Source organism: Nycticebus coucang, chromosome 14 (assembly GCF_027406575.1).
Source record: "Nycticebus coucang isolate mNycCou1 chromosome 14, mNycCou1.pri, whole genome shotgun sequence".
Lineage (NCBI taxonomy): Eukaryota > Metazoa > Chordata > Mammalia > Primates > Lorisidae > Nycticebus > Nycticebus coucang.
In genome coordinates this window covers 21,576,939-21,601,105 of record NC_069793.1, presented here as the reverse complement: position 1 = coordinate 21,601,105, position 24,167 = coordinate 21,576,939, and the positions used below count along the sequence as shown (strand labels likewise).

The 24,167-nt window shown below is 45.6% G+C and overlaps 1 protein-coding gene across 1 annotated transcript; it reads left to right on the top strand.

Moving 5' to 3' along the window:
* Window positions 1-2,126: 2,126 nt before the first annotated feature.
* On the top strand, window positions 2,127-22,556 carry ACCS (1-aminocyclopropane-1-carboxylate synthase homolog (inactive)). Its single transcript, XM_053561625.1, has 15 exons — window positions 2,127-2,394; window positions 4,020-4,307; window positions 7,640-7,699; window positions 10,101-10,171; window positions 11,547-11,616; window positions 12,081-12,147; window positions 13,397-13,494; window positions 13,976-14,053; window positions 14,791-14,891; window positions 15,464-15,553; window positions 16,836-16,881; window positions 16,995-17,136; window positions 19,666-19,808; window positions 19,917-20,070; window positions 20,212-22,556. Exons 2-15 carry the CDS (start codon window positions 4,020-4,022, stop codon window positions 20,295-20,297), a joined length of 1,494 nt encoding a protein of 497 aa, XP_053417600.1. The 5' UTR covers window positions 2,127-2,394; the 3' UTR covers window positions 20,298-22,556.
* The last annotated feature ends 1,611 nt before the right edge of the window (window positions 22,557-24,167 follow it).

Sequence of the window (24,167 nt, the reverse complement as noted above, 5' to 3'; positions counted from 1 at the left end):
GGCTGTATATCAACTCTCTGGCTGTTTGTTTTCTATTTATGCCATATGCTTTGTTCATTTTTTCCTTCTTTCAGATTCATCAAGTATTATTTAGTATTTCATATTATTGCCTTTTTTGTCTTTAGTTATAGCTCTTGATTTTTTTTTCCAAAAACATTGCCCTAGGTTTTAATATACATACATTCCATGGAGGTAGGCCAAGCCAACTTGTCCACACCAAATCCAACCTAGCTGAGGGGTTCTGAGTGGGGGTGGACATGGCAGTTTTGTGTTAAATTAAAAAGAGGTCAACAAAAATTTCTGTATATTACTACTTAATCTTCTGTGAAAAGAAGTGCTTCAACCCTCAAAATAAATACTTATCTATACACTATATACACTGAACATGTATATGCCTCCTATTGCTATTAGTGAGAAGTCCACAGTCCTTATCATGGCTTATTTTCAAAGATTAATGACGTAGCTCCTGCTTATATCTGCAGCTTTCTTCCAAACCCCCAAATCTCCAGCAATATTGCTTTGCTGTGGTTCATCCACGTTGGACACTGTCTCACACTTCCAGGACTTCTATTAACTGTTTCTTCTGCTTTCAACACCTCCATCTTCCAGCTTGCTAATTAGGACTCATCCCTCAGAAAGCAGCCATCACTTCCTAAGAGTTTAGGGGGTGCATGCATGTAGGGCTTCCAAGTGGGGCAAATGCCAGTGTTGGTGGGGGTGGGGTTTAAATCTCCTACAGTGTGCTGCCAGGGGTTCTCAAACTGCAGCCTGCGAGCCACATGAGGCGGTGTGATTGTATTTGTTCCTGTTTTGTTTTTTTACTTTAAAATATGTGCAGTGTGCATAGGAATTTGTTCATAGTATTTTTTTTAAACTATAGTCCAGCCCTCCAACAGTCTGAGGGACAGTGAATTGGCCCCCGGTTTAAAGAATTTGAGGACGCCTCACATTGTAAGTCTGCCTTCCCTATTAACTTTGCAGGCTGCAGTTCGTTTTGCTCATTATGAAATCCCAGTACTTTGCAGAAATGTGGCACAAGACAGGCATTTGTTGAGATTATCTAAATGAAACCATGATGAGACTTCAATGGGGGCACAGGATGGCTTCCTTATCTTACAGATGAAAACACTGAGGGCCAAAAGTCATGGGAGTTACTCAAGGTCACAATATTAGCCAGTGGTAAGGTCAAATACAGGATAACAGGCACACTTCTTCCCAGGCACAACTGTCTTGAGGGCTTTCCTTTCACAGAGAAAGGACTTTCTATTCAAGATGTCTCAGAGATCACAGCTCCTCCTGGGGTTGCTCACTCTACCCATTGGCCAGAATGTGGAGGGCACACGGCAGAGTTCCAAGAATGTGGTGTAGAATGAGTGGGAGACCATGATATGCCTCCCCCAAATATGAAAGATCCTTGAGCTGAAAACAATAAAGCAGCAGCAGATTCAGGAAAGCTCTTTGCCATGCATGGCCCTATATGCCTAAAAGTAGTACACAGACTTACATAGACAAAGGCATCCGTTCCCTCTCTACCAGGGAGAACAAAGGTTAACCACTGAAGGCAATTTTAGATCCTTGTGGCCTGAGATGATACCAGGGAGATCATAAAGAAGCTTTACTAATTGGCTTGTGTCTCCCATTTATTTGTTTTCCCACATTCTCGTCTTGTCACTTTTAAGATTTACTGTTCTTTGTTGAAGATGCTGTATAGCTGGAATTCAGTCACCTCTTTGAGAGCGACTCTTAACATCCCTCCACTTCTCCCATGTATATATGAAATTTACATGCCAATAAACTTGTCTTTCTCTGCTAATTTGTCGTTTGTATCACGAATCTGGTCCAACTATGAACCTAAGGGGTGAAGAAAATCCCCTACATGTCACAAGCTCCAGTGAATTTGGAAAGTCTTTTCTGTATGCCCAAGCCAAGCATAGATCAGCCAAAAAATTTCTGTCGCTCCAACCGCCCCTGAAAACCCGGTAACTAAGGCCGGAGGCAGGGGGAAGCAGCCCCACGTGCCAGCCGGGGTTGATCTGGCGCCTGGTGCGGAGGTGGCAGCGGGCGCTCCGCCCCTTCCCCGTGTGCTGATCTCGACCTCTCGCCCCTTCTACCGTCACCCTTTCCTATCCAGCGGTGCGTCGACGTGTGCGCCCAGGAAGGCGTCCTCGGACTTGGGTGGCGAGGGAGGAGCTGCGTCTCTAACAGTCCGGAACCCTGGCCTGGCACCGGACGGCCCCCGTCCCTTCTTCCGGCCCCGAGCCCGGGCGCGCTGGGACGCCGGCCCGGTTGTCCTCACACGCGCGTAAAGCGCCAGGGGGCGTTTCCGGCTAGAGGAAACGGACGCTTATCGCGCGTCTGCCGAGTGGCCGCGCCTGCCTCCAACAGCTCCGCCAAGTAGGTGTGATCCCCAACTTTTCAGAGAGGGAAGCGTCTGAGTCTGTCCCTGTGCACTTTGCAAAAGCCTTTGTGGTTCCGTCTCGAAGCCCTTGGCTCTGGTCACGCTTCCTCCCCCTGGAAACCCGGAGCCTTCTCTCGCGAGGCGTCCTCCGCCCCGCAGAGGGCCCTTTCGGTTTTCAACGCGTGACAGCTGTTCGGCGTGCGGGACTGCGAAGCCTGATCCTGGAAACCGGTGTGGGGCTGTGGACTTGCCACCACCCCGCGGGCCACCCTGAGCCTCGAGATCCGCTGCCTCCGCCCCCCGCAGGCTGTCCAGCCCATCCCGGCCTCCGCCCACTGCACGGGCCCTTCCTCAGCCTTGTACTGTCTGGAGAGCCCAGCCAATTGGGGGAGGACCCCTAGGAAGACTTAAGGGAGCAAAATATAGCCGCGGGGACCCTCTGGGCTTCTGGGCTTCCCACAGATCACCACGCATCATTTCCTTGGCGGTCAGGACTGGGAAAATTGGCGAGGAGTTTAGATATGATGACTCCTATTTTATTGCTCTTTGGCCTTGAGCCAGAATTTATTTTAAGTACTTTATTTTCATTATGTCATATGTTTATACCCTCAGGGCTGGCCCGTGAGGTGGTCACTGTTCACATCTGCCAGCAGGTTGAGACGGTTCTCTCCTGTCCTCTGCACCTCCCTCCGTCCAGAGTGAAGATGCGTCTCTAGGGTTGTACCTGGGGGGCCTCCCCTTGTGGAAACCCTCACACTTCCCTCCCTTCATTTCTCACCAGCAAACATTCTTAGCCTCCCCTTTGTACCAGAAGACCCCAGGATGATCTACTTTAACTCAGAAAATATTAATCTAACTTTCTGAAATTGAGGTCAGCAAGGATGGGAAAAGAACGTTGGTGACCCGTTAGGCTGCGGAATGAAAAACTTCTGCAGAAGTGTAACAAGTGAATATTAAAGTCATGACAGTATAGCAAGTACAGACCCTGGCGTGTACTAGGTCCTTACTAGAGATTATTTATTGATTTATTTATTATTGTAGTAGTAACAATGTGTATGATCAGTAAATAAATAAATAAATCTTTTATTTATTTATTTATTTCCCTAGCACCAAGCATCAAAATGAATCTAAGTCATGGGGTACCTTTTCTCTTAACTGCATCTTCCTTTAAGTTCAAGCAACCACCACTTCCTGGTCCCTTCCTAGTAGTAACAATGTGTGTGATTACAATAAATGTAAATAAATAAATGTAAATCACAATAAATGTAAATAAATAAATCTTTTATTTATTTATTTAACTAAATAAATCTTTTATTTATTTATTTAACTAAATAAATCTTTTATTTATTTATTTAACTAAATAAATCTTTTATTTATTTATTTAACTAAATAAATCTTTTTAAATTATTAAATAATTAATCCTTTATTTATTTATTTACTTACTTACTAATCACACACATAGTTACTACTAGGAAGGGACCAGGAAGTGGTGGTTGCTTGAACTTAAAGGAAGAGGCAATTAAGAGAAAGGGGACCCCATGACTTAGACTCATTTTTGATGCTTGGTGCTAGGGAAAACCCTTGAACAGGACTGTACATTGAGTGCTCTGTCTTTTTGCAGATGTTCACTATTCCTCAGAAGGAATCTGGGGCACCTGCCACCAGTGTGGGCCTAGCCTCTGCACAGGACCTGGACAGTAGCTATGGGGATGGTCTGGAAGGAGAATGCTCCAGAAAACCAGACCAAATGCTGCCAGAACTCCGTGGAATGGGTGATCCCACCATGTTCTCCTCTGACAGCTCCTACCTGTCCTCAAGAGGACGAATGATTAAATGGTTCTGGGACTCAGCTGAGGAGGGCTACAGGACCTACCACATGGATGAGTATGATGAGGACAAGAACCCCAGTGTGAGTGAAGCTCCCCTCCCGCTGGGAGCCAAGAAGGGACTACGGGGTGGAGTACTTTACCTTAGCTAATAGAATAGCACCCAGCTTGCTCTTGTCAAGTTGGAGGTTTAGTCCTCTGACCTCCAAGAGGCCTTCTGATGTTTCTTAGAGTTCCCCATTTATTGCCTGGATCAGACAATGGGCTATTATAATAAAGGGGACTCTGATTTGTGAGAGAGGAACTCAGGAACCATAGAATGCTCTTTTTTCTTCTAAAGTTGCCTAGGCTGGAGTGCAGTGGTGTCATCATAGCTCACTACACCCTCACACTCCTGGGCTTAAGTAATGCTACTGCCTCAGCCTCCTCAGTAGCTGGAGGCATATGCCACCATGCCTGATTAATTTTTTAATTTTTTTGTAGAGATGTTGCTCAGGCCGTTCCTCCAAATCCCGGGCTCAAACAATTCTCCAGTCTTGGACTCCCAAGTGCTGGAATTATAGGCATGAGTCACCATGGCTGGGTCATCAAATGTATTCTATGGATTCTGGCCCACGACCTGTCAACTATCCAACTTTGGGACAGAACTAGGATTCAGGTTGCAACTGTTTCACTGACAGTTTCTATATTGTGAGCTAGTTACTTACCCTCTTTGAATCTCAGTTCATCTCTAAAATGGGATAATAATGCCTGTCCTGTAGAAGAGTCATGATTAAATGGGAGCAAGTATATGAATTTACAGCACAGGGTTTGCCACCTCGTATGCTCAGTAAATGGTATCTGCTATTATTACTAATATAATCTGTCCCAATTATTAAAAGTTATTCTTAGTAATACCTTCAGAGATCAGAGATCTGTCACAAACAATCTTTTTTTTTTTTTAATTGAGACAGAGTCTGACTTTGTTGCCCTTGTTACAGTGCTGTGGTGCAACCTCAAACTCTTGGGCTCAAATGATCCTCTTGCCTCAGCCTCCCAAGTAGCTGGAACTACAGATGCCTGCTACAGTGCCCAGCAATTTTTTTTAGGGATGGGGTCTCACTCTTGCTCAGGCTGGTTCTCAAACTCCTGAGCTCAAGCAATGCACCTGCCTGGCCCTCCGAGACTACCAGGATTATGGGCATAAGCCACTGTGCCTGGCCTACAAACAAGCCTTTAATAATCTTTATTTGCTGAGTGTACACCAGGTGCAAAGCACTGTTCTAGGTGCTGCAGTTAAAGCAGTGAATAATAACAAAGGTCTTTTTCTCATAGAATTTATATTCTAGGTGAGGAAATAGACAATAAACAGAGAAAAAAATATATATGTAGTATATGGTGATAAGTACTGTATAGAAAAATCAAGATAAAGAAGGTAATGAATGATGGGGGGCTGGGGGTATTGTTATTTAATAGAAGGTCACAGAAGGCTGCTTTAATAAAGTGACATTTGAGCAGAGACCTGAAAAAAATGAGGGATTATATTCGTTATCTATTGCTGTGATAGAAAAATGACAAGGATTTCATAATTTCTGGGGTTCAGAAATCCTGGTAGGTGTCTCAGGCTCCAGATCTTCTGTGAAGTTGCTGTGAAGCTTGGGGCTGCAGTCTCATCTGAAAGCTCGACTTGGGGGAGGCTCTATTTCCACATTCACTCACATGGTAGTTGCCAGACCCCAGACTCTCCACCTTGGGCTTCTCCATGGGACTGCCTCTTGTCATGGAAGCTGGCTTTCCCAGGGCAGAGATCACTATGGAAGCCACGGACTCTTTGATGACATCACCTCAGAAGGGACATCCCATCACATTTTTTGTGTTCTGTTCATTAGCAGCAAGTCATTTGGTCTAGTCTACACTCAAGGGTGTGAATACTAGGAGGTGGGGATCTTAGAAGCTGTCCACCATGAGAGCAGATCATGATGATAACTGTGGGAAGAGCATTCTAGGCAGAGGAAACAGCCAGTACAAAGGCCCTGGGGTGGAGTCATGCTTGATGAATTCAAGGGACAGGAATGGGGCCACTGAAGCTGGAGTAAAGCTAGCTAAACGGGTGATGAAATTAGAAAAGTAATGAGAAGGCTCTCACCAGTTACCAGGCCCTCCTTCATCTTGGACTTCCTAGCCTCCAGAACCATGATAAATAAATTTATATCATCAATTCTTCAGACTGGGGTACTCTGTTATAGCAGGACAAATGAATGAAGATGGTAAGGAATAGAGAATATAGGAAAATATATGTTGAGGATAATGGGAATTCTCTATCCTTTCTATTCAATTTTGCTGTTAACCTAGAACTGCTCTGAGAAATAAATTCTATTAAAAAATAAAGCAAATATGGGATTTTCAAAAAAAAAAAAAAGGGTAATGGGGCAGCAGTGGCAAGCCTTCTGATTTTAGACAGAGTGGGATAGTATGTAGTCAAAGGAGGAGGAATTTGATCTTATTTCAGTTTTTAAAGGATGACTTAGATTGCAGTATAGGGGAGTGTACAAGAGAGGAAGTAGGGAGGCTATTGGGGTGATGTGAACAAGAATTTAGGGTGGCTTGTCCTGGGACTCAGCAGTGGAGGGTGGACTGTGCATGCATTTTGAAGGTAGAGCAACCGGGATGTGTGGATGGATTGACTGTGGGTGGAGGAGCCTCTCATTTTGCTTCCCAGAAGGTGAAGCAGCAGCACTACCTTTTATCTTGTCATAATCTGGCTCATTCAAATTCTACTTTTTCATCCCTGCTTTGCTTCCTTTTGCAGGAGGCCTGCACCAATTCTCTCTGGGCACTCCATAAGGGAGAGCTTGGGCTGTGCCTTCTGATTCCCCTCCTGCTGCATGAGGATCCAGGTGCTGTGTGATGTTGCACAGGTCTCCTGGGGAGTGTTTAAATCAGCATAGAGGGCTCTACACCCACCCTGTTCCTGTTCCTCCCAGAGTGCTAATTTACTGTGCACATTTCTTTCATCCTATAAACATGTATTGAGTTAAACTAAGCCCCTTGAGAAATACAGTGGTGTCTTTGGCCTGCATCTGGCCTCCAGGGAGTTCACCCTCATAGGGAGATATATCACATACATTAGTCCCTGTGACCTGAAGCAGAAACTGACCTGTGCTCTAAAAGGGACAGAAAAGGACCTTGGGATACAGAAGAAAAGATCCTTCTAGGTAGGACTTTGTGGAAGCTCCCTCTGGATATAGCATTTGGACAGAGCTTTGGAAATGGGAGCCGTGTGGAGGACACAGCTTGAGCAAAGGCAGGGAGGAGGATTGGGAAGATGGGATTGCAGAGGGCTTCCACTTTGCTTTGGGGGCTCGGTGGGCTCCTTGGGCTTTTCATTGGCATTCCTCTGCCATGCTCACCCTTCCTTTGCACCTCTCTTCTCCAGGGCATCATTAACTTGGGCACTAGTGAGAATAAACTCTGCTTTGATCTGCTGTCCAAGAGGGTAAGTCTTGGGCTACCTTTGGGTGGCATCACTAGCTGTTTTTTTTTTTTTTTGAGACAGAGTTTTACTTTGTAGCCCTCAGTAGAGTGCTGTGGCGTCACAGCTCACAGCAACCTCCAACTCATGGGCTTAGGCGATTCTCTTGCCTCAGCCAACTGAATAGCTGGGACTACAGGCCCCTGCTACAATGCCCGGCTATTTTTTGTTGCAGTTTGGCAGGGCCGGGTTCCAACCTGCCACCCTCGGTATATGGGGCAAGCGCCCTACCCACTGAGGCACAGGTGCTGCCCATCACCAGCTTTGAGGGACTGTCTTTCCTGGAATGCTTTTACCACAAGAGCCTTAGTGTCCCTGGCCTGGGGATCAGGAGACCCAAGTCCCAGGCCTTCCTCAGGGACAACCTTTTATGTGATCTTGAGGGAATCACTGTGGTCCTCTTGGCACTCTATCCCTTACTCAGTGCCTCCTGCTGTGTTGGGTCCCTGATCTCTGGGGAGAAATAGTGCTATGTGGTCAGTATTTAGCAACTGGCCCTTCTGGGGAACAAGAACAACAAAAAACAGCCCTGATTTATAGCTTTGCCAGTTTCCATAGTGTAAATTAGCATGTGGCCAATTACTGATATGCCATCACTTCATACAGAGTTGGAAGAAAGGTGCACCAGGTGCAACATATACAATTATAAATATTCTATTAAAAATATAAATTATACTTTGTATAATTTTCCCACCATACAGACATACAAGGTCTGACAAATAGTTTCACAAACTAACCCTAGAAAAAGTGCTATGTATCTCTTTGCTGAAGATCACTATGGTCACCTTTCAGGTACTCAAAGGAAGCTATACACCAATGCCAGCTCCTCGTCCACACTTTAAAGCAGTTTTAGAATTCTTTTTCTGGAATGACCATCAGAGCTTTCACTGTATGGCACACAAAAACATACACTAACAATAATAAATGCCATTCAGCAAAACACTGCCACAACCTGAGGTGAATACAGCTGTGAGACACTGATATACGAAGGTTATGAAACTTTCCTGAGGTGTTTGTACAGTGCTGCCAATGTAAATTGCATGTGGTAACTTTGTGAACTGAATTATCAGACCTGGTATAGACTAAGATAACCACAACATAGAGAGTGGTATGTAGTAACAAATCGGAAAGTGATGATGTTAAGAGTGCTTGTTACCTTTGTTTTTAAGATAATTTACTTAATTTTAAGTTTATATTAATTTAATTTTTAAAAATGACTGTTCTTAATACAGCTTCCAAAATTCCTGAAACTTTCATGATCAGATTTCTTGAGCTGGTGTGAACCATCTCTAGCAAACCACTGCAAACATCTAATAACTGTGTCTCCCAAGGCTACAGTGGCAGAGTTTGGGTTTGCAGGGACCCAAAAGAATATATTTCAAAGGTGAAAAAATTTAAGCCCCAAGGGGCAGGGGTTGCAGGGAATAGGTTTTAAAGATCTGTTTAATGTAAAGCTACTCCTCCTTCTAAGGCAACTCAGCACGAAAATAAATAAAAGATGAGCAACATATATAATTACAAATATTCTATTAAAAATATAAAAAATATCAGGTAAAATTAAGTTTAATCATATATTTTATTTATCCCAATGTATTCAAAGTATGACTGTTTCAACATGTAATCAATAAAGAAATCATTGATGATATTTTTTACATACTTTTTTCATACTAAGTCTTCCAAATCTAGTGTTTCTCCATTTAGAGCAGACACATGTGGCTGGCGGCTATCATATTGGACAGGGCAGCTGTAAGGAAGAGAGAGGAAAGTGGCTGATTCCTTTTCTTTCTTCTGGCCCCACTGCCCAAGTCCTCTGCACTGGCCCTTTTTTGACATTGTGCCTGTGATGTCTGCAAAGTTACTAACCCAGCACTTGGTCACAGAGTAAGTGGTCTAGAAACTGTCATATTTTCCTAAGCGTGAGGTTGAGCTCACCATGCAGGAAAACAGTGGCCTGACTCCTCCAGAAGTTGGACCCAGGACTGAAGTGGTGGTCCCAGTGCTGGGGCTTTTCTGTCACCCCATGGAGTCGCTGAGCAGCATGGTCTCCCATTGCTGCCTCTGCACATCATCCCTCTGGGTTTTTCTATTTGGCAGTGTTATATAAAGAGCCCTGGACTAGAAGTCAAAAATTTTGTATGCTTGTCTCCATACTGCTGCTTGCTAGCTCTGTGACCTTGTTTGAATGACCTCACTTTTTTCAACCTTGGTTTGCTCATCTGCAAAATGGGCATGAGAAAGCCTCCCCTGTGCCGTGCCTCTGGTGAACAGAACAAGCGCTTGGCTTTCCAGGCCCCAGTGCTGTGGATGCTGGTGCCAATGTCAGTGCCAGTGCCAGCCTCAGCCCTTCTTTCCTCTCTGTCCCCAGCTAAGTCAGCAAGACATGCAATGGGTAGAGCCATCCCTGCTGCAGTACCCTGACTGGAGGGGACATCTGTTGTAAGTAGTTGCCATAGACTAGTGGTTCTTAACATGGGGTGAGTGTACCCCTTTGGGGATGTGTGGCAACATCTGGAGGCATTTTTGGTCATCATTGCTGGATGGGGGTGCTTCTGGCATTTAGTGGGGACAGGCTAGGGATGCTGTTGAAGCTCCTGCAGTACACAGCATACCCCCCACAACAAAGAACTATCTGGCCCCAAATGTCAATAGTGGCAGGTGGATAAGTCTTCCAGGGCAGACGGGCTAGTCCTGAAGACCTGGAGATTAAGGGTCTCCTGGAGCATCTGCGGGGAACTGGTGCCTCCTGCCAGTCCTACCCCAGCACAGGAGCTACTTGGCTTTGTTTCTGTGACCCTGGGTGTTTGGTATGGAGAGGACCTTCCGTGGAGGAGTCTTCATTTCCACTGTCTCAGTAGCTCAGAGAAGCCAGCATTGGTATCAGGAGAACTTGCAGGGCCTTTTCCTAATGGTAAGAAGGGAGGTGGTAAATAATACTATGAACGGTTTGTCCTCATGGAATACTTATGCGGGGCTGAATGCTCTTCTCAGGGCTTAGTGGCCAAGCAGAACTTGACCCCAAGACTGATTGCAGAGTACTGTGATCATTCAGTGTAGTAGGTAGAAGGGTAGGTCAGACCACTGGGGTTGAGTGTGTGCTTCGCCTCTCATCAGTAGGTGACTTCATTCCTACAGTCCTCTGTCTATGCAAGGGGGATAATAATAATAGTAGTAGTCACATCATAGGATTATTATGACGATCAAATGAGTAAAATTTTCCAAATAACATTTGCATAAGGCAGCAGTTCTCAACATATGGGTCATGACTGTAGGGGGGTCGACTCTTTGGGGGTTGACCGACCCTTTCACAGGGGTCACCTAAGACCATCCTGCATATCAGATATTTACATTACGATTCATAACAGTAGCAAAATTAGTTATGAAGTAGCAACAAAAATAATTTTAGGATTGGGGGTCACCACAACACGAGGAACCAGACGACCATGTATGAAAGGGTCACAGCATTAGGAATGTTGAGAACCACTGGCATAAGATAAATGTTCAAAAAATATTAGCAGTAATAGCTGTGGTAATAATGACATCATTATGATTTAGTTAGATCTACATATAGCGTGTTACTTTTGGTATCCCTGAGGTCTCCTGATTAGGTGGGGTTTGCTATCCTAGAACTCCTGCAATACACATAGGTGGTGGCGGGGAGGGTTCCAAAGAGTGGAGACAGGTGCGACCACACATCCCAGCGAGAAACTCGGGAAGAGTAACAGCAGCTGCCTGCAGAGTCACCAGGGCACTCTGGGCTGCGTTGTGGCTTGAGGACACTCTAGCAAGCACTGGCTATCTGTCTTATCTCCAGCCTGCGGGAGGAAGTGGCCAAGTTCTTGTCTTTCTACTGCAAGAGCCCGGCACCCCTCAAACCAGAGAATGTGAGTAGTCCCCTCTTCTGTTCCTTCTTGCCCTTCTGCCTCCCCTCCCAACTTTTGGCTGGCCAAGGGCAAGGTGGGATTGGGATCTGCCTTTTATCTAGTTTTGATTTGTTTCAATGTGGAGTTAGAAATACCTCTTCCCTTCTTGCCCCTAATCTTAGATGTTAAAGCTTTGGGTGTAATTTCTGTGCCTTGTTCTCCATCGCCATGCTGTCAGGCAAGACCTTTTGAGTGACTAGCCCTCTCTGCCTTGCTCGGATGATTTGGAGCAGGGTCCACACAGATGACCTTGACTGTTGGTTGGGAGGGGCCTTTGGGAACCTCTTGGGTTTTGTTGTGACGGAGCCCTGGAGAGTCTGAGGAAGGCCCTGGCTAGCCCTCTGTGCTGTCTTGGGACAAAGGCTGCGGGTCCTGGCTTTTTCATGGAACGATTCATCTCTGTCCCGTGGATGTGTCATCCTCAGGTGGTTGTTCTGAATGGCTGTGCCTCCCTCTTCTCTGCTCTGGCCACCGTGTTGTGCGAGGCTGGGGGTAAGTGAGTTCTGTGGCCCCTCTGCATGGGGCTGACCTCAACGGCTACATTAGCATGCTTTGGCCATGACAGAATATACTAGGCTGCAGGGAGCTTAAGTAAGTGGCTTAACAAGATACCTAGGGGTTGGCGGTTCCAGGGGAGGGTAGTGTGACATCAGGGTCTTAGGCTCTCACTTCTCTTTTCCTTCCTGGTTGCAAGGTGTTTGTTGCACCCTCAACAATGCATCTTAGAGCAGGAAGAAATGGATGAGATTGTGCCATGACTCTTTTTTATCAGGAGAGGAGAGTAGGCTTACTCTTTCCCAGAAGAGCTCCAGTTCCACCAGAGGTCCCCCAATATATTACCAATCAGAATTGATTCATAAACCCATTCCCAAAGTAGTCTCTGGTGAAGGCAACTAAGAGAAGCATAGTTGCCTTAAACCAAACTTGGTTCATCCCCTAGGCCTGTGGAGATGAACCCCCCTGGGTTGCTGATCATATCTGAAAAAACTAGGGGTCTCTTAGCAAGGAAGAAAATCAGAATGGTGGGTGAGTGGGCAGTCAGCAGTGCTGGTGCAAGAGCCGTAGTAGTATTAAGGTCTGGTCATGGCCAGGGTTATTGGTTACAAGGAACACAGCCCCACTCATGATGGCTTAACTAGTAATGGCAATATTAGTAACATTTAGTGACCAGGTCCTGGCTTTAGGCTTTATGCACCGAATGCCATTTAATTCTCACATCACCCCTACAAGATAGGTTCTGTGGTTATTCCCATTTTGCAGATGAGGAGGCCCAGGCATAGGAGGTTAAGCAACTTGTCAAAGTGACACAAAGAGAGGTGGTAACCAGGATTTGAACCATAAAGGGAAGAGTAATTGTAAGGTTATAATAGGCGATTTCTTTCCTATTCTATAACGCTCAAGAACAGGGACCCTCTAAACTTTAGGTTCCTGTCTATAAAGTTAGGATGATAATAGTACATACTTGCGAGAGTGAAAAACGAAGGAGATGAAATACAAATAAATGTTCTGTGTAATTCGCAGCACATAGTGAGTGCTCAGTAAATGCTAGCTATTAATTATTAGGAAAGGAACTTATCTCAGTGGACCACAGCTTTAAAAAGAATTTTGGGAGTTGAGAGCATGAGCATGTCCCCAGTGTTTCTCAAGGATGTTGAAGACTTGGAGAGCCAATGGGTCAATGGACAGGGGCCGGGGGTGTACTGGCCCAAGGATGAAAGGCCCTGACCCTTTCTGTCCCCAGAGGCTTTCCTGATCCCTACCCCATACTATGGAGCAGTCACACAGCACGTCTATCTCTATGGCCATGTCCGGCTGGCTTACGTCTACCTGGACGCTAGGGTAAGGTGTGACCGGGGCCTGCCTGTAGGCCAGGAGTTTCCTGAGTCTGAATTTGAGGATGGATGACATGGAAGGAAGTCCATGATAGGGGGTCAGGTGTTGTGGGAGACAGGGAAGGGAGTTTTCTGTTGCCATGTGGCTATCACACTTGGCAGAGGCTTTTAAGCTCTAGACTCTGATACCCCTGGCATTGATGTAGAAGCCAAGAGCCAGTCTCAGAAGTAGTGGGGTGGGAACAGGGCAGAGAAGACCTCAACATGGAAGTCCTCAGACCCTGATCAGAGGACCCTCAGGGTCTTCATCAGAAACCTAATACGAGGGTGTGATGGGGTGGGGTGTATGGCAGTAAGATACCCACCCCTTATTTTTCTAGTGACTCTTCCAAGTAGGCTGGTAATTATAGAGGAGGAGAGGCCTGAAAGTTCAGGTCTGGGTGGTGGTCACTGAATTTGGTTGGTGGCTTTGGTGGGTCTTTTTCCAGGTCACTGGGACAGACACACGCCCCTTCCAGCTCACAGTGGAGAAGCTAGAGATGGCCTTACAAGAAGCTACTTCTAAGGTTTGGGGCTCAAAATCAACCCAAGGCTGGGAGTGGGTGTGTCTGAGCAGGGCGTGAACCCTTTTCCTGTGGCTGATCTCCACATGGGAGCAGGGTTGGCAGCCCATGATGGGACATGTAGATAGAGTGGTGACAGAACTACTTTGGGAGCCAGGCAGGACCCTACTGATGGAGAGTCCTTCCTTTAGAAAAGACCCCAGGGTACAGAGAATCACCAGGCAGCTGCACCCCAAATACTCCCCCTCCCCATTCCATCTGATTCTGATTCTGTGGGTCAAGTGTGGAGTGTGGGAGTCTGTGGTTTAAAAAGTGTCCCTTGTGACTTATTAAAGGAGAGGAGGAAGGCCCTGCCCACCTGAGGCCTCCTGAAGAAAGGCAGAGACCAGTACTTGGTGGTTCCTTTCCAGTCCATTTCTGTCTACTCAATGTTTTCTTGGTCATTAACCTTGGTCGTTAAAGCTGTAAAGGCTCACTGTAGGAATTTTGAAAGTGCAAAAGGCCCAGCCATAATCCTACCAACATGTGGGCACATTTCCCTCTGGGCCTTGCTCTTTGCATCTGTTTTCTTTTCATTGTTGGCACAGATGTCATTCTGTGTCATATTTATGTGCTTCCTGTTGGGTCATGAACATGTCCCCTCACATTTCCCTGGGAACCACCTGGTGATTACCCCCTTCGACTGTACAGCTCTGGCCTTGGGGAAGAGCTGAGGGTCTCTTGTCTCATGATGGTTTCAGGGTGTAAAGGTCAAAGGCCTCATCCTTATCAACCCCCAGAACCCTCTGGGCGACATCTACTCCCCGGGAGAGCTGCAGGAGTACCTGGTATTTGCCAAGAGGTGAGGCACCCACAGCCCCCCTCACAGTGTCTGGGCAGGCCCTTTTACCCTCCTTACCCCACGGGGGGGCTCCTGTTATACTTGCTTTGGCCCCTTCCTGTGGTGGAGTAGGGAAGTAGGAATTTGTAAGATGCCATCTTTCTCGCTCACTTTCTGACAAAAGCTATCATTTCTTACACACTCTGTATCTCATATGGTCTTCACGACAACCCTGTCAAGTACTGATACTATTTGGGGCCCAGTTCAGAGTCATCACTTAAGGCGTGGAGCCCCACTGGGTATGGGTTTTTCTGACTCAAGCCCTCATAATTAACTGTGCCCCTCCTTGGAGGTACCTGGGGGGAGGTCCCCCCTCTCCCCTACAGTGCTCCACTGTCATCTGTTTCGAAAGCTATACATGCTTTGCATGTGTGGCTTCCTGTTAGTTTGAAAAAATAGACAAAAGCAGGGTGACCCTGGAGAAAACCAGTTTGGTAACCCTGGGCTGGACCCAGGTCCCTTGGGTTTGTGGTGCTTTGCCACCCCTCTGTGCAAACTAAGCTCTCTCCTCCCCACCATCTGCCTCCCTCCAGGCACGAGCTACACGTGATTGTGGACGAGGTCTACATGCTGTCTGTATTTGAGGACTCGGTTGGCTACCGAAGCGTTCTAAGCCTGGAGGGGTGAGGGTCTCTCAACACCACTAACTTCCCCTGGTCCCCCATCCTCCAAAGGTACTCTAGCCTCTTTCTGGCTCAGGGCAATTGGCTTGCGCAGGGCAATTCCTCTCCATTTAGCTGATGGCCTTGGTCCTCACATTCCCTGATGAGAGGGTGGAAGGGTTGGGCTAGATCATGGGTTTTCAAATTATTCTGGGGCTTCTGAGACCTGCAAGGAGGGGCTTTAAAATTCCTTGAGGGAGGGCTGAGTGGGTGGAAAACTGACCTTTGCCGATTCCTTCATTCCCAGTAGCTCTAGTTTTCTTCTTTCATTCATTTATTCTCTTATTCATTCATTACATACTTCTGGAGCCACTTGCATGTGCCAAACAAATAAAGGGCTTAAAAAATTAGACTGAGTGCAAGCAAAAATTTGTGGCCAAAATGCCTTTGGAAACACTTGAACCAGATCATCTGTAAAGTCTATAGATGCAGCCCGAGGAACTTTAACAGATCCTGCTGTTTGATCAGAACCTTCTGCCCTAGTAGGTTCTTTCCATTGGTTCTCTCATCCTGTTCCTCACAAAGCTCTGCAAAATAGATGGAGCATGAATTGTTAACTCCCATACATTTTATGGATTAGGAAAGTGAGACACAGAGAAACGAGTGACTCGTCCATGATCCTCGGGTAGTCATGGAAACAACATGTATTGAGCATCTCTCCTGGGCCAGGTACTGTGCTTGGTGCTGTGGTTACAACACTGAAGGAGAAAGACATATGTGGAACTTTGATTTCTAGCCAGGAAGAAAAAACATTTTGGCTGTTAAATACACAGGTAGTTGTTGGATTATGGATAAGTGCTAAAACAGAGAAGTCTGGAGAGTATGGAAGGACTACTTGGGGTACCCGATTGGCCTGGTGCTTGGGGATGGTTAGGGAAGGTCTCTTTGAGGAATTGATCAGAAGTCAGCAAATTCTTCCTTTAAAGGGCCAGATGGTAAATATTTTATGCTTTATAGGCCATGTGATCTCTCACTCAACACTGCCTTAGAAACTACATAAATGGGTGGTTGTGTTTCATTAAAACTTTATTCACAAAAATAAGCAGTAGGCTAGATTTGGCCCATGGACTATTACTTGCTGAATCTGTTCCAAAGGATGAATGGTAATTGGTGGTACAAAGAGTTGAAACCCAGACCAGAACCAGAAGCTGATTCATCCATCCACCTTCCAATTGTTCAACCAAACACAGGTGAGCCGCCATGGTTCTGAGTTGCCTGTATTCCCATGCTGTGTTCTCTGCAGGCTGCCTGACCCCCAGAGGACCCATGTGATGTGGGCTACTAGCAAGGTGAGCTTCTAGCTGGCCTCAGGATTGTTAGGGAGGTGGGAGAGCAGAGAGGTGAATGGAACCAGCTTCCTTCATGGAGGGCTGGCCGTTGCCTGGGGTGCTTCTTTCCACAGGACTTCGGGATGTCTGGGCTCCGCTTTGGCACGCTGTACACAGAAAACCAGGATGTGGCCACCGCTGTGGCTTCCCTCTGCCGCTATCATGGTCTCAGTGGCTTGGTCCAGTACCAGATGGCACAGTTGCTCCGAGACCGTGGTGACTGCCTTGGCCTGGTGACCTGAAAGTGGGGGGAGGTTTGGAGTCAGCCTGGGACTGCCCATCAATCATGGATTGTTTTCCCATGAGAAGAATTTAGGGTGGTGTTTGAGAGTGTCGGCTCTGGACCCAGATTGGGTCCATACCCTGCTGAGTTACTTCCTGGGTGTGTGGCACATTATACTTCACCTCCCTGAACCTCCATTTCCTCCTCTGTAAAACAAGGATTATGATGGTACCTGTCTGGTAAGGTAGTGTGATTTGTAATTTAATTAGAATAGTGCTAGGCATATAATAGGCACTTTATCAATATGTAGCTATTATTAGCCTTGAGCACTTAGAAAACACAACAGAATAAGCCAGGTGCAGTGGCTCACTCTAGGAGGCCAAGGCAGGTGGATTGCTTGAGCTCAGGAGTTCAAGACCAGCCTGAGCTAGAGTGAGATCCTGTCTCCACAAATAGTCAGGTGTTGTAGCTGGGAGACTGAGACAAAAGAATCGCTGGAGACCAAGAACTTGGGGGTTTTGTGAGCTATAATGCCATGGCACTGTACTGAGGGTGACAAAGTGAGACTCTATCTTTAAAAAAAAAAAAAAAATACAACAGAAACTACTAAGAAAAAATTGTTACGACAATTTCTCCAGGTGTGAATCTGTTCTCTTCCTGGGTTCAGGTATGGAGTATAGATAGTAAAAGGTTATGTGTAGTTGCCACTGTTTATTGAGCCCTGCAACTGCTTTTGCTGTATTTTTCATTTGTTCCTGTCAAGAATCCTAGAAGCAAGAATTCTTATATTTTCCCTCATTATTTTACAGATGAGGAAAACGAAGACCAGATATTATACACTCACTATAATAGCTAAGAGTTTTAAAAGTAGTGACAACATCACATGTTGATAAGGGTGAGGAGCAGCTGGAACTCTCATACATTGTTGGTGGGGATGTAAGATGGTTCAGCCACTTTGAAAAACAATCCTGCAGTTTCTTATAAAATTATTATTATTATTTTCTAAGACAGAGACTCAAGCTGTTGCCCAGGATAGAGTTCTGTGGTGTCATAGCTCACAGCAACCTCCAATTCGAGCTCAAGTGATCCTCTTGCCTCAGTTTTTCTATTTTTAGTAGAGATGGGGTCTCGCTGTTTGCTCAGGCTGGTCTCAAACTCATGAGCTCAAGCAATCCCCCCACCTCAGCCTCCCAGAGTGCCAGGATTACAGGTGTGAGCCATTGCACCCAGCCTGTTTCTCATAAACTTAAACACACACTTACCACATGACCCAGCAATCCCACTTCTAGATATTGACCCTGATATTCACAAAATACCTCTATATGAATGTTTATAGCTTCTTTATTCATAATCACTCATAACTGGAGACAACCCCAGTGTCCTGCAGGTGAATGGCTATGCCAGCGTTGGCACATCCACACAATAGGATACTGCTCTGCAATCAAGTCCATGACAACATGGACCGATCTCAAGGGCATTCTGTTGAGCGAAAGACACGAGTCTCAAAAGATTATATACTGTATAATTCCATACATACTGTATAACACTGTATAAATATGTACTGTTAATTCCACTTCTGTGGTATTCTGGAAAGGGCAAAACTGTAGTGATGGATAACAGATCAGTGGTTGCAAGGAAGGGGCACCATGACCGTAAACAGCCTGAGGATGGTACTTTGGATGTTTTTTGGGCTGATGAAACTGTTCAGAATCCTGACTAGGGTGGTGGTGATACAAATATATACATGTGTTAAAATTCATAGAACTGTTCAGCAACAACCAAAGAAGGTCAATAAGAAACAAGGATCAGGCTGGGCACAGTGGTCATGCCTATAGTCCTATCTCTCTGGGAGGCTGAGGCGGGTGGATTGCTTGAGCTCAGAAGTTCAAGACCAATCAGAGCAAGAGTGAGACCCATCTCTATTTATAAAAAGTAGAAAAGCTAGCCAGGCATTGTGGGCACCTGTAGTCCTAGCTACTTGGGAGGCTGAGGCAAGAGGATTGCTTCAGTCTAAGAGTTTGAGGTTGTTGTCAGCTGACCCACAGCACTCTAGCCCAGGCAACAGAATGAGACTCTGTCTCAAAAATAAATAATAAAACAAACAGAAATGAGGATCAAAGAGATAAAAGTGCCTGAGGCCCCACCCTTTGTCACTGGCCATGCTGGGGTCTGAACTTCAATTCCTGTTTCTCTAAGCATCACTTTACAACTGGATAAATCTTTGGTTGACTTTTCTATTCTGAGGGACTTTGCACTTTGGGCTTCTGAAGAGAGTGTGGGACCTGGGAACCAAGTCAGGACATGCATCTAGATTTAAGGTGCTTTATACCAAGCTAGGAATTCCCATCCCCTTCCTACTTCCCCTCTGTAGTCCCTACTCCCTGCCCATCAACCAACCAGAGAAAGGATTCACACAGCTCTGGAAGCTTATGGCCTTGTTTTCTTTTCAGCATTTAGACTAGCGGGGCTGAGTGGAGGGCTGGTGGGAGATTTATCTTTTGGCTTCCCTTTCACCCATACAGATTGGATCAATCAGGTGTACCTGCCAGGAAACCATGCCCGGCTCAAGGCTGCCCATGCCTATGTCTCTGAAGAACTCAGGGCCCTGCGGATCCCCTTCCTGAGTTGTGGGGCTGGCTTCTTCATCTGGGCTGACTTGAAAAAGGTAAGGCAAATGGAGGTGCAGGTTGGGTGGGAGTTTCATGCCTCTCCCCAACAGGGGAAGGGTCCAGGGGGTTCTCATCCATATCCCAAAGCCCTTACACCCTCCCAGTACCTGCGCAAGGCCACCTTTGAGGAGGAGATGCTGCTCTGGCGTCGCTTTTTGGACAACAAAGTACTGCTTTCCTTTGGCAAAGCCTTCGAGTGTAAAGAGCCTGGCTGGTTCCGCTTTGTCTTCTCAGACAAGGCCGAGCGGCTTCGCCTGGGTGAGTAGCCTCCTTTTCAGCCTGGCCCCCAACTACATCCTTCACTCTGCCCTCCCTCCTTTGGTCCCTGGCAGTTTCAGCTGGTTCGTCCCCACCCACCTTGCCGGCAGTGCTGACTGGCTCCTCACTGCCCCTTTCTAGGGATGCAGAGGGTCCGGCAGGTCCTGGAGGGTGTAACCCAAGTGGCAGAAGATTCCCCCTCCTTGTCAGACCCAGGAGCCAAGTGATCAGTGCAGGTGAACTGGCCGTTGCCTGGTGGACACAGGGCCTAGCAGCCACTGCTGACCTGTTGTGTTCTGGGGCTGCAGACGACTATGGATGTGCCAATTGCCATGAAGACAACCCAGCAATGCTTTGCCCTTGAAGAAGAACTGCTGCTTGCCTTTGTCTGTGGCATTCAAAGACTCCTTAAGCTGTGGTTCAACTTGGGCCATCCCACTTCCCTATTAAACAAAACTAGATGCCCTTGTGGTGTGTAATTTACAGAATGGAGGAGTCGTGACTGCTCCTACCCACAGCCTCAACTCCCCCCCCAGCCAGCACACAAAGAGAAAACAAACAAGCTGTACCTTCTTTTTGCTAGCACTTTCTTACCTCTGTGTTGCCAGGGAAACAAGTCCAAGGAACAGCACATGTAAGAGAGTATGCTGAACATTTTTTTTAAGAAGCGATAACTTGGCTCAGCGCTTGTGGCTCAAGCGGCTAAGGCGCCAGCCACATACGCCTGAGCTGGCGGGTTCGAATTCAGCCCCATGCCCGCTAAACAATGATGTCTGCAATAAAAAAATAGCTAGTCCTAGCTACCTGGGAGGTGGAGACAGGAGAATCGCTTGAGCCCAGGAGTTAGAGGTTGCTGTGAGCTGTGATGTCATAGCACTCTACCCAGGGTGACAGCTTGAGGCTCTGTCTTAAAAAAAAAAAGAAGCAATAACTTTCAAACTACAAGGAGAATGATACTAATTCTGTTTGTTCGTATTATTGTCCCCACACTGAGGACAGCTGGGCTCACAGCACAGGTCAGTGAGTTAGAGGAGGTCAAATATCATTGTGTTCACTTAGAAAGGAGGAGAAGGATAAATGGTGGTTGTGTTGGCAGATAATTGGCTCTACTAGTTTGAAGTCTGTCAGAGAAGCAAGACCCCTCTGAGGGGCATGTTGAAGTTAGACCAGCGGTTCTCAACCTGTGGGTCACCACCCCTTTTTAACAATGAAAATACATTGCGGCATTAGGAAGGTTGAAAACCACTGAGTTAGACTTTAACCAAATGTAGGAGATAGAGAGGCCAAGAAAAGGATGGTGGTGGGAGAGTCAGAGGAAAATCACCAGGCAGGGACCATGATGGAGATCTGGTGAAGGAGTCTGTTGCCTCTGTGTCTGGTGGTTGGCCTGAAACCCCTGTAGGTCAGCAAGGCAGGTGATTAGGAAGAAAAACTGACATAAAGTGGGTGGAAGCAGATAAGTTGGTACCTACTGCATGGGCGACCTGTTTTATGAAGCTGGCTCTATTATCTGAGTTCCACACATGTTCCATTCAGGACTTGGAAATGCGGAGGAGAAAGTGTGAGGGGTTGGAGAGTCTGTTTGTGACCCCACACCCTGGGAGCAGGGAGATCAGCTGGTATGTGTGCAAGCTGCTGTGAGGCCTGGTGCCCCATACCAAGGGCACTGTGGCTGCTGCTTCTCTTCTGCCTTCCAAGTCTTTTGTGGCCAATCCCAACCCAGGACCGTATAGGAAAGAATATTCTAAGAAATGTAGTTCCAGCTTAGATAACCTGGCCTAGAACAAAATGACTATACCTTCTTCTGAATTCTGGAACCACGATTCAATTGATGAACAGGACCTACCCATGTGAAAGTAGATACTGAAGTTGAGAAAGCTCCAAACGGTATTGAGGAAGAAGGGATGATGCAGATAAGTGGTATGAAGACAAAGTGCATGAGTGGTGCATGAGCAAAGACAAGTGAGACCAAACTGGTACTTCAGGGCAGGCTGTTAGGGGTCTGGAGGATCTTGTTTACCACAGTAAGGAATTAATTTGGAAGCCATCAAGGGATTTTAAGCAGGGAATAAGTTGTATTTTGTGCTTTCTTGACCTGCTAAATGCTTTTTCTTCCTTCAATATACTGTAGTTTATGTATCCATTTTCCTGTTGATAGGCATTTATTTTCAGTTTTTTAAAATGATTGTCACATTTTTAAACATACTGCCTTATACAAATATGGACATTTCTCAAGGCTGTATATTTAGGACTAGTCATACTGATTATAGGATATGTGCATCTTTAACTTAACTAGATATTTTCAAATTAGGCTCCAATGTGGTTAACCAGTTGACACACTGATCATCAATGAATCAGTTTTGAGAGACCCACATCCTTTTTGATACATGCCATTAGGTTTCTAAATTGTGTTCAGTCTGATAATCTGTGAAACAGTTATTTCACTGTGTTTTTGCTTTTTAATTCTATAATCACTAGGGAGGATAAACATTTCCCCAAATGTTTATTGGCTATTTGTGTTTCCTCTTCTGTTACTTGCTAGATTTATTTTTCTATTTTTGTGGGTTTTTTTCTTCTTATTGATTTATTTTTATCCCCCTTCTTAGATTTTTCTGGATTTTGTTTCCTCATCAATTTCTTCTACTTCCTTGTAAGTTATATGCTATTTCTTTTACTTTTGGTTGTTATCTTAGATATTATAACACATATTCATAACTTACTAATCTAGAATTAATTAGTATATTTACCTTTTTAAGAAAGAATACAAGGGCCTTAGAGGATCTGTTGACCTTTAATCCCCTGTAATTTGTCAGATATATAAATATATATCTATATATATTTATATATAGATATATATTTTTTTTTTTTTTAAGAGATGGAGTCTCACTTTATTGCCCTCGGTAGAGTGCTGTGGTGTCACAGCTCACAGCAACCTCCAACTCCTGGGCTTAGGTGATTCTCCTGCCATAGCCTCCCGAGTAGCTGGGACTACAGGCACTCACCACAATGCCCAGCTATTTTTTTATTGCAGTTTGGCTGGGGCTGGGTCTGAACCCACCACCCTTGGTATATGGGGCCGGCACCCTACACACTGAGCCACAGGCACCGCCCAGCTATTTTTATTGTCTATTTTAATTCTGAATTTTATTTTTAATTCTGTAGAATCTTATTGCTTTATAAAGGTAACATTTGCTTAGATTTGCCACATATTCATTTCATACATTTAAGACTTCTATTTGGGATCACTTTTCTTTGGCCTAGAATAAAGCACTTCAACGTTCTTTGGTGAAAGTCCACTGGTAAAGTTCTTTTTGTCTGAAAATGTATTTTGCTTTACTTCTGAAAGAGAATTTCACTGTGTATTGTATTCTAAGTTATTAGCTTTTTCTGGCTTCCATTGTCTCCACTGAGTAGAGTAGTCAGATGTCAGTCTGTGCTTCTTTAGAGGTGATCTCCCTCTCTCTCTCTCAGTGCTTTTAAAAAATATTCTTCATGTCTCTTGTCCAGAGATATAAGGGATTGTGGGGTCTTTTTTTTTTTGATTAATTTGCGTTCTCTGTAGCTCCTTATTATCAAGAGAATGGATTAACTAGCTCTGGTTTATGTATACCATGCAATACTATTCAGTCATTAAAAAAGATGGAGACTTTACATTTTTTGTATTAACCTGGATGGAGGTGGAACACATTCTTCTTAGTAAAGCATCATAAGAATGTAGAAGCAAGAATCCAATGTATTTAATTCTAAAATAAAATAAATAAAAATAAAATTCACATGTTATATAATTCACAAATGTGTAATAGACCTGCCAAAATGTGGAAACAGCCTAAATGCCCACCAACCCAGGAATGGATTAACAAGCTGTGGTCTGTGTACACCATGGAATACTATTCAGCCATTAAAAGAAATTGGAGACTTGGGTAAGAAGAGCCTGGTTCTGGGCGGCACCTGTGGCTCAACAGAGTAGGGCGCTGGCCCCATATGCCAGAGGTGGCGGGAAGAGCCGGGTCCTGCGTTCAGGAAGTGAGAGCAAGGTGGCGGCTGAGTAACAGCTTCCCTGTAACTGGGCACCGTGAATCTGGGGAGATAAGACTCCA

Bases quoted from the DNA above. Each gene is read 5' to 3' on its own strand.
- ACCS (XM_053561625.1), top strand. From the start codon at position 4,020: ATGTTCACTATTCCTCAGAAGGAATCTGGGGCACCTGCCACCAGTGTG. The intron at 10,172-11,546 runs GTAAGTAGTTGC...TCTTATCTCCAG, and splicing joins GACTGGAGGGGACATCTGTT to CCTGCGGGAGGAAGTGGCCA. The intron at 11,617-12,080 runs GTGAGTAGTCCC...TGTCATCCTCAG, and splicing joins CACCCCTCAAACCAGAGAAT to GTGGTTGTTCTGAATGGCTG.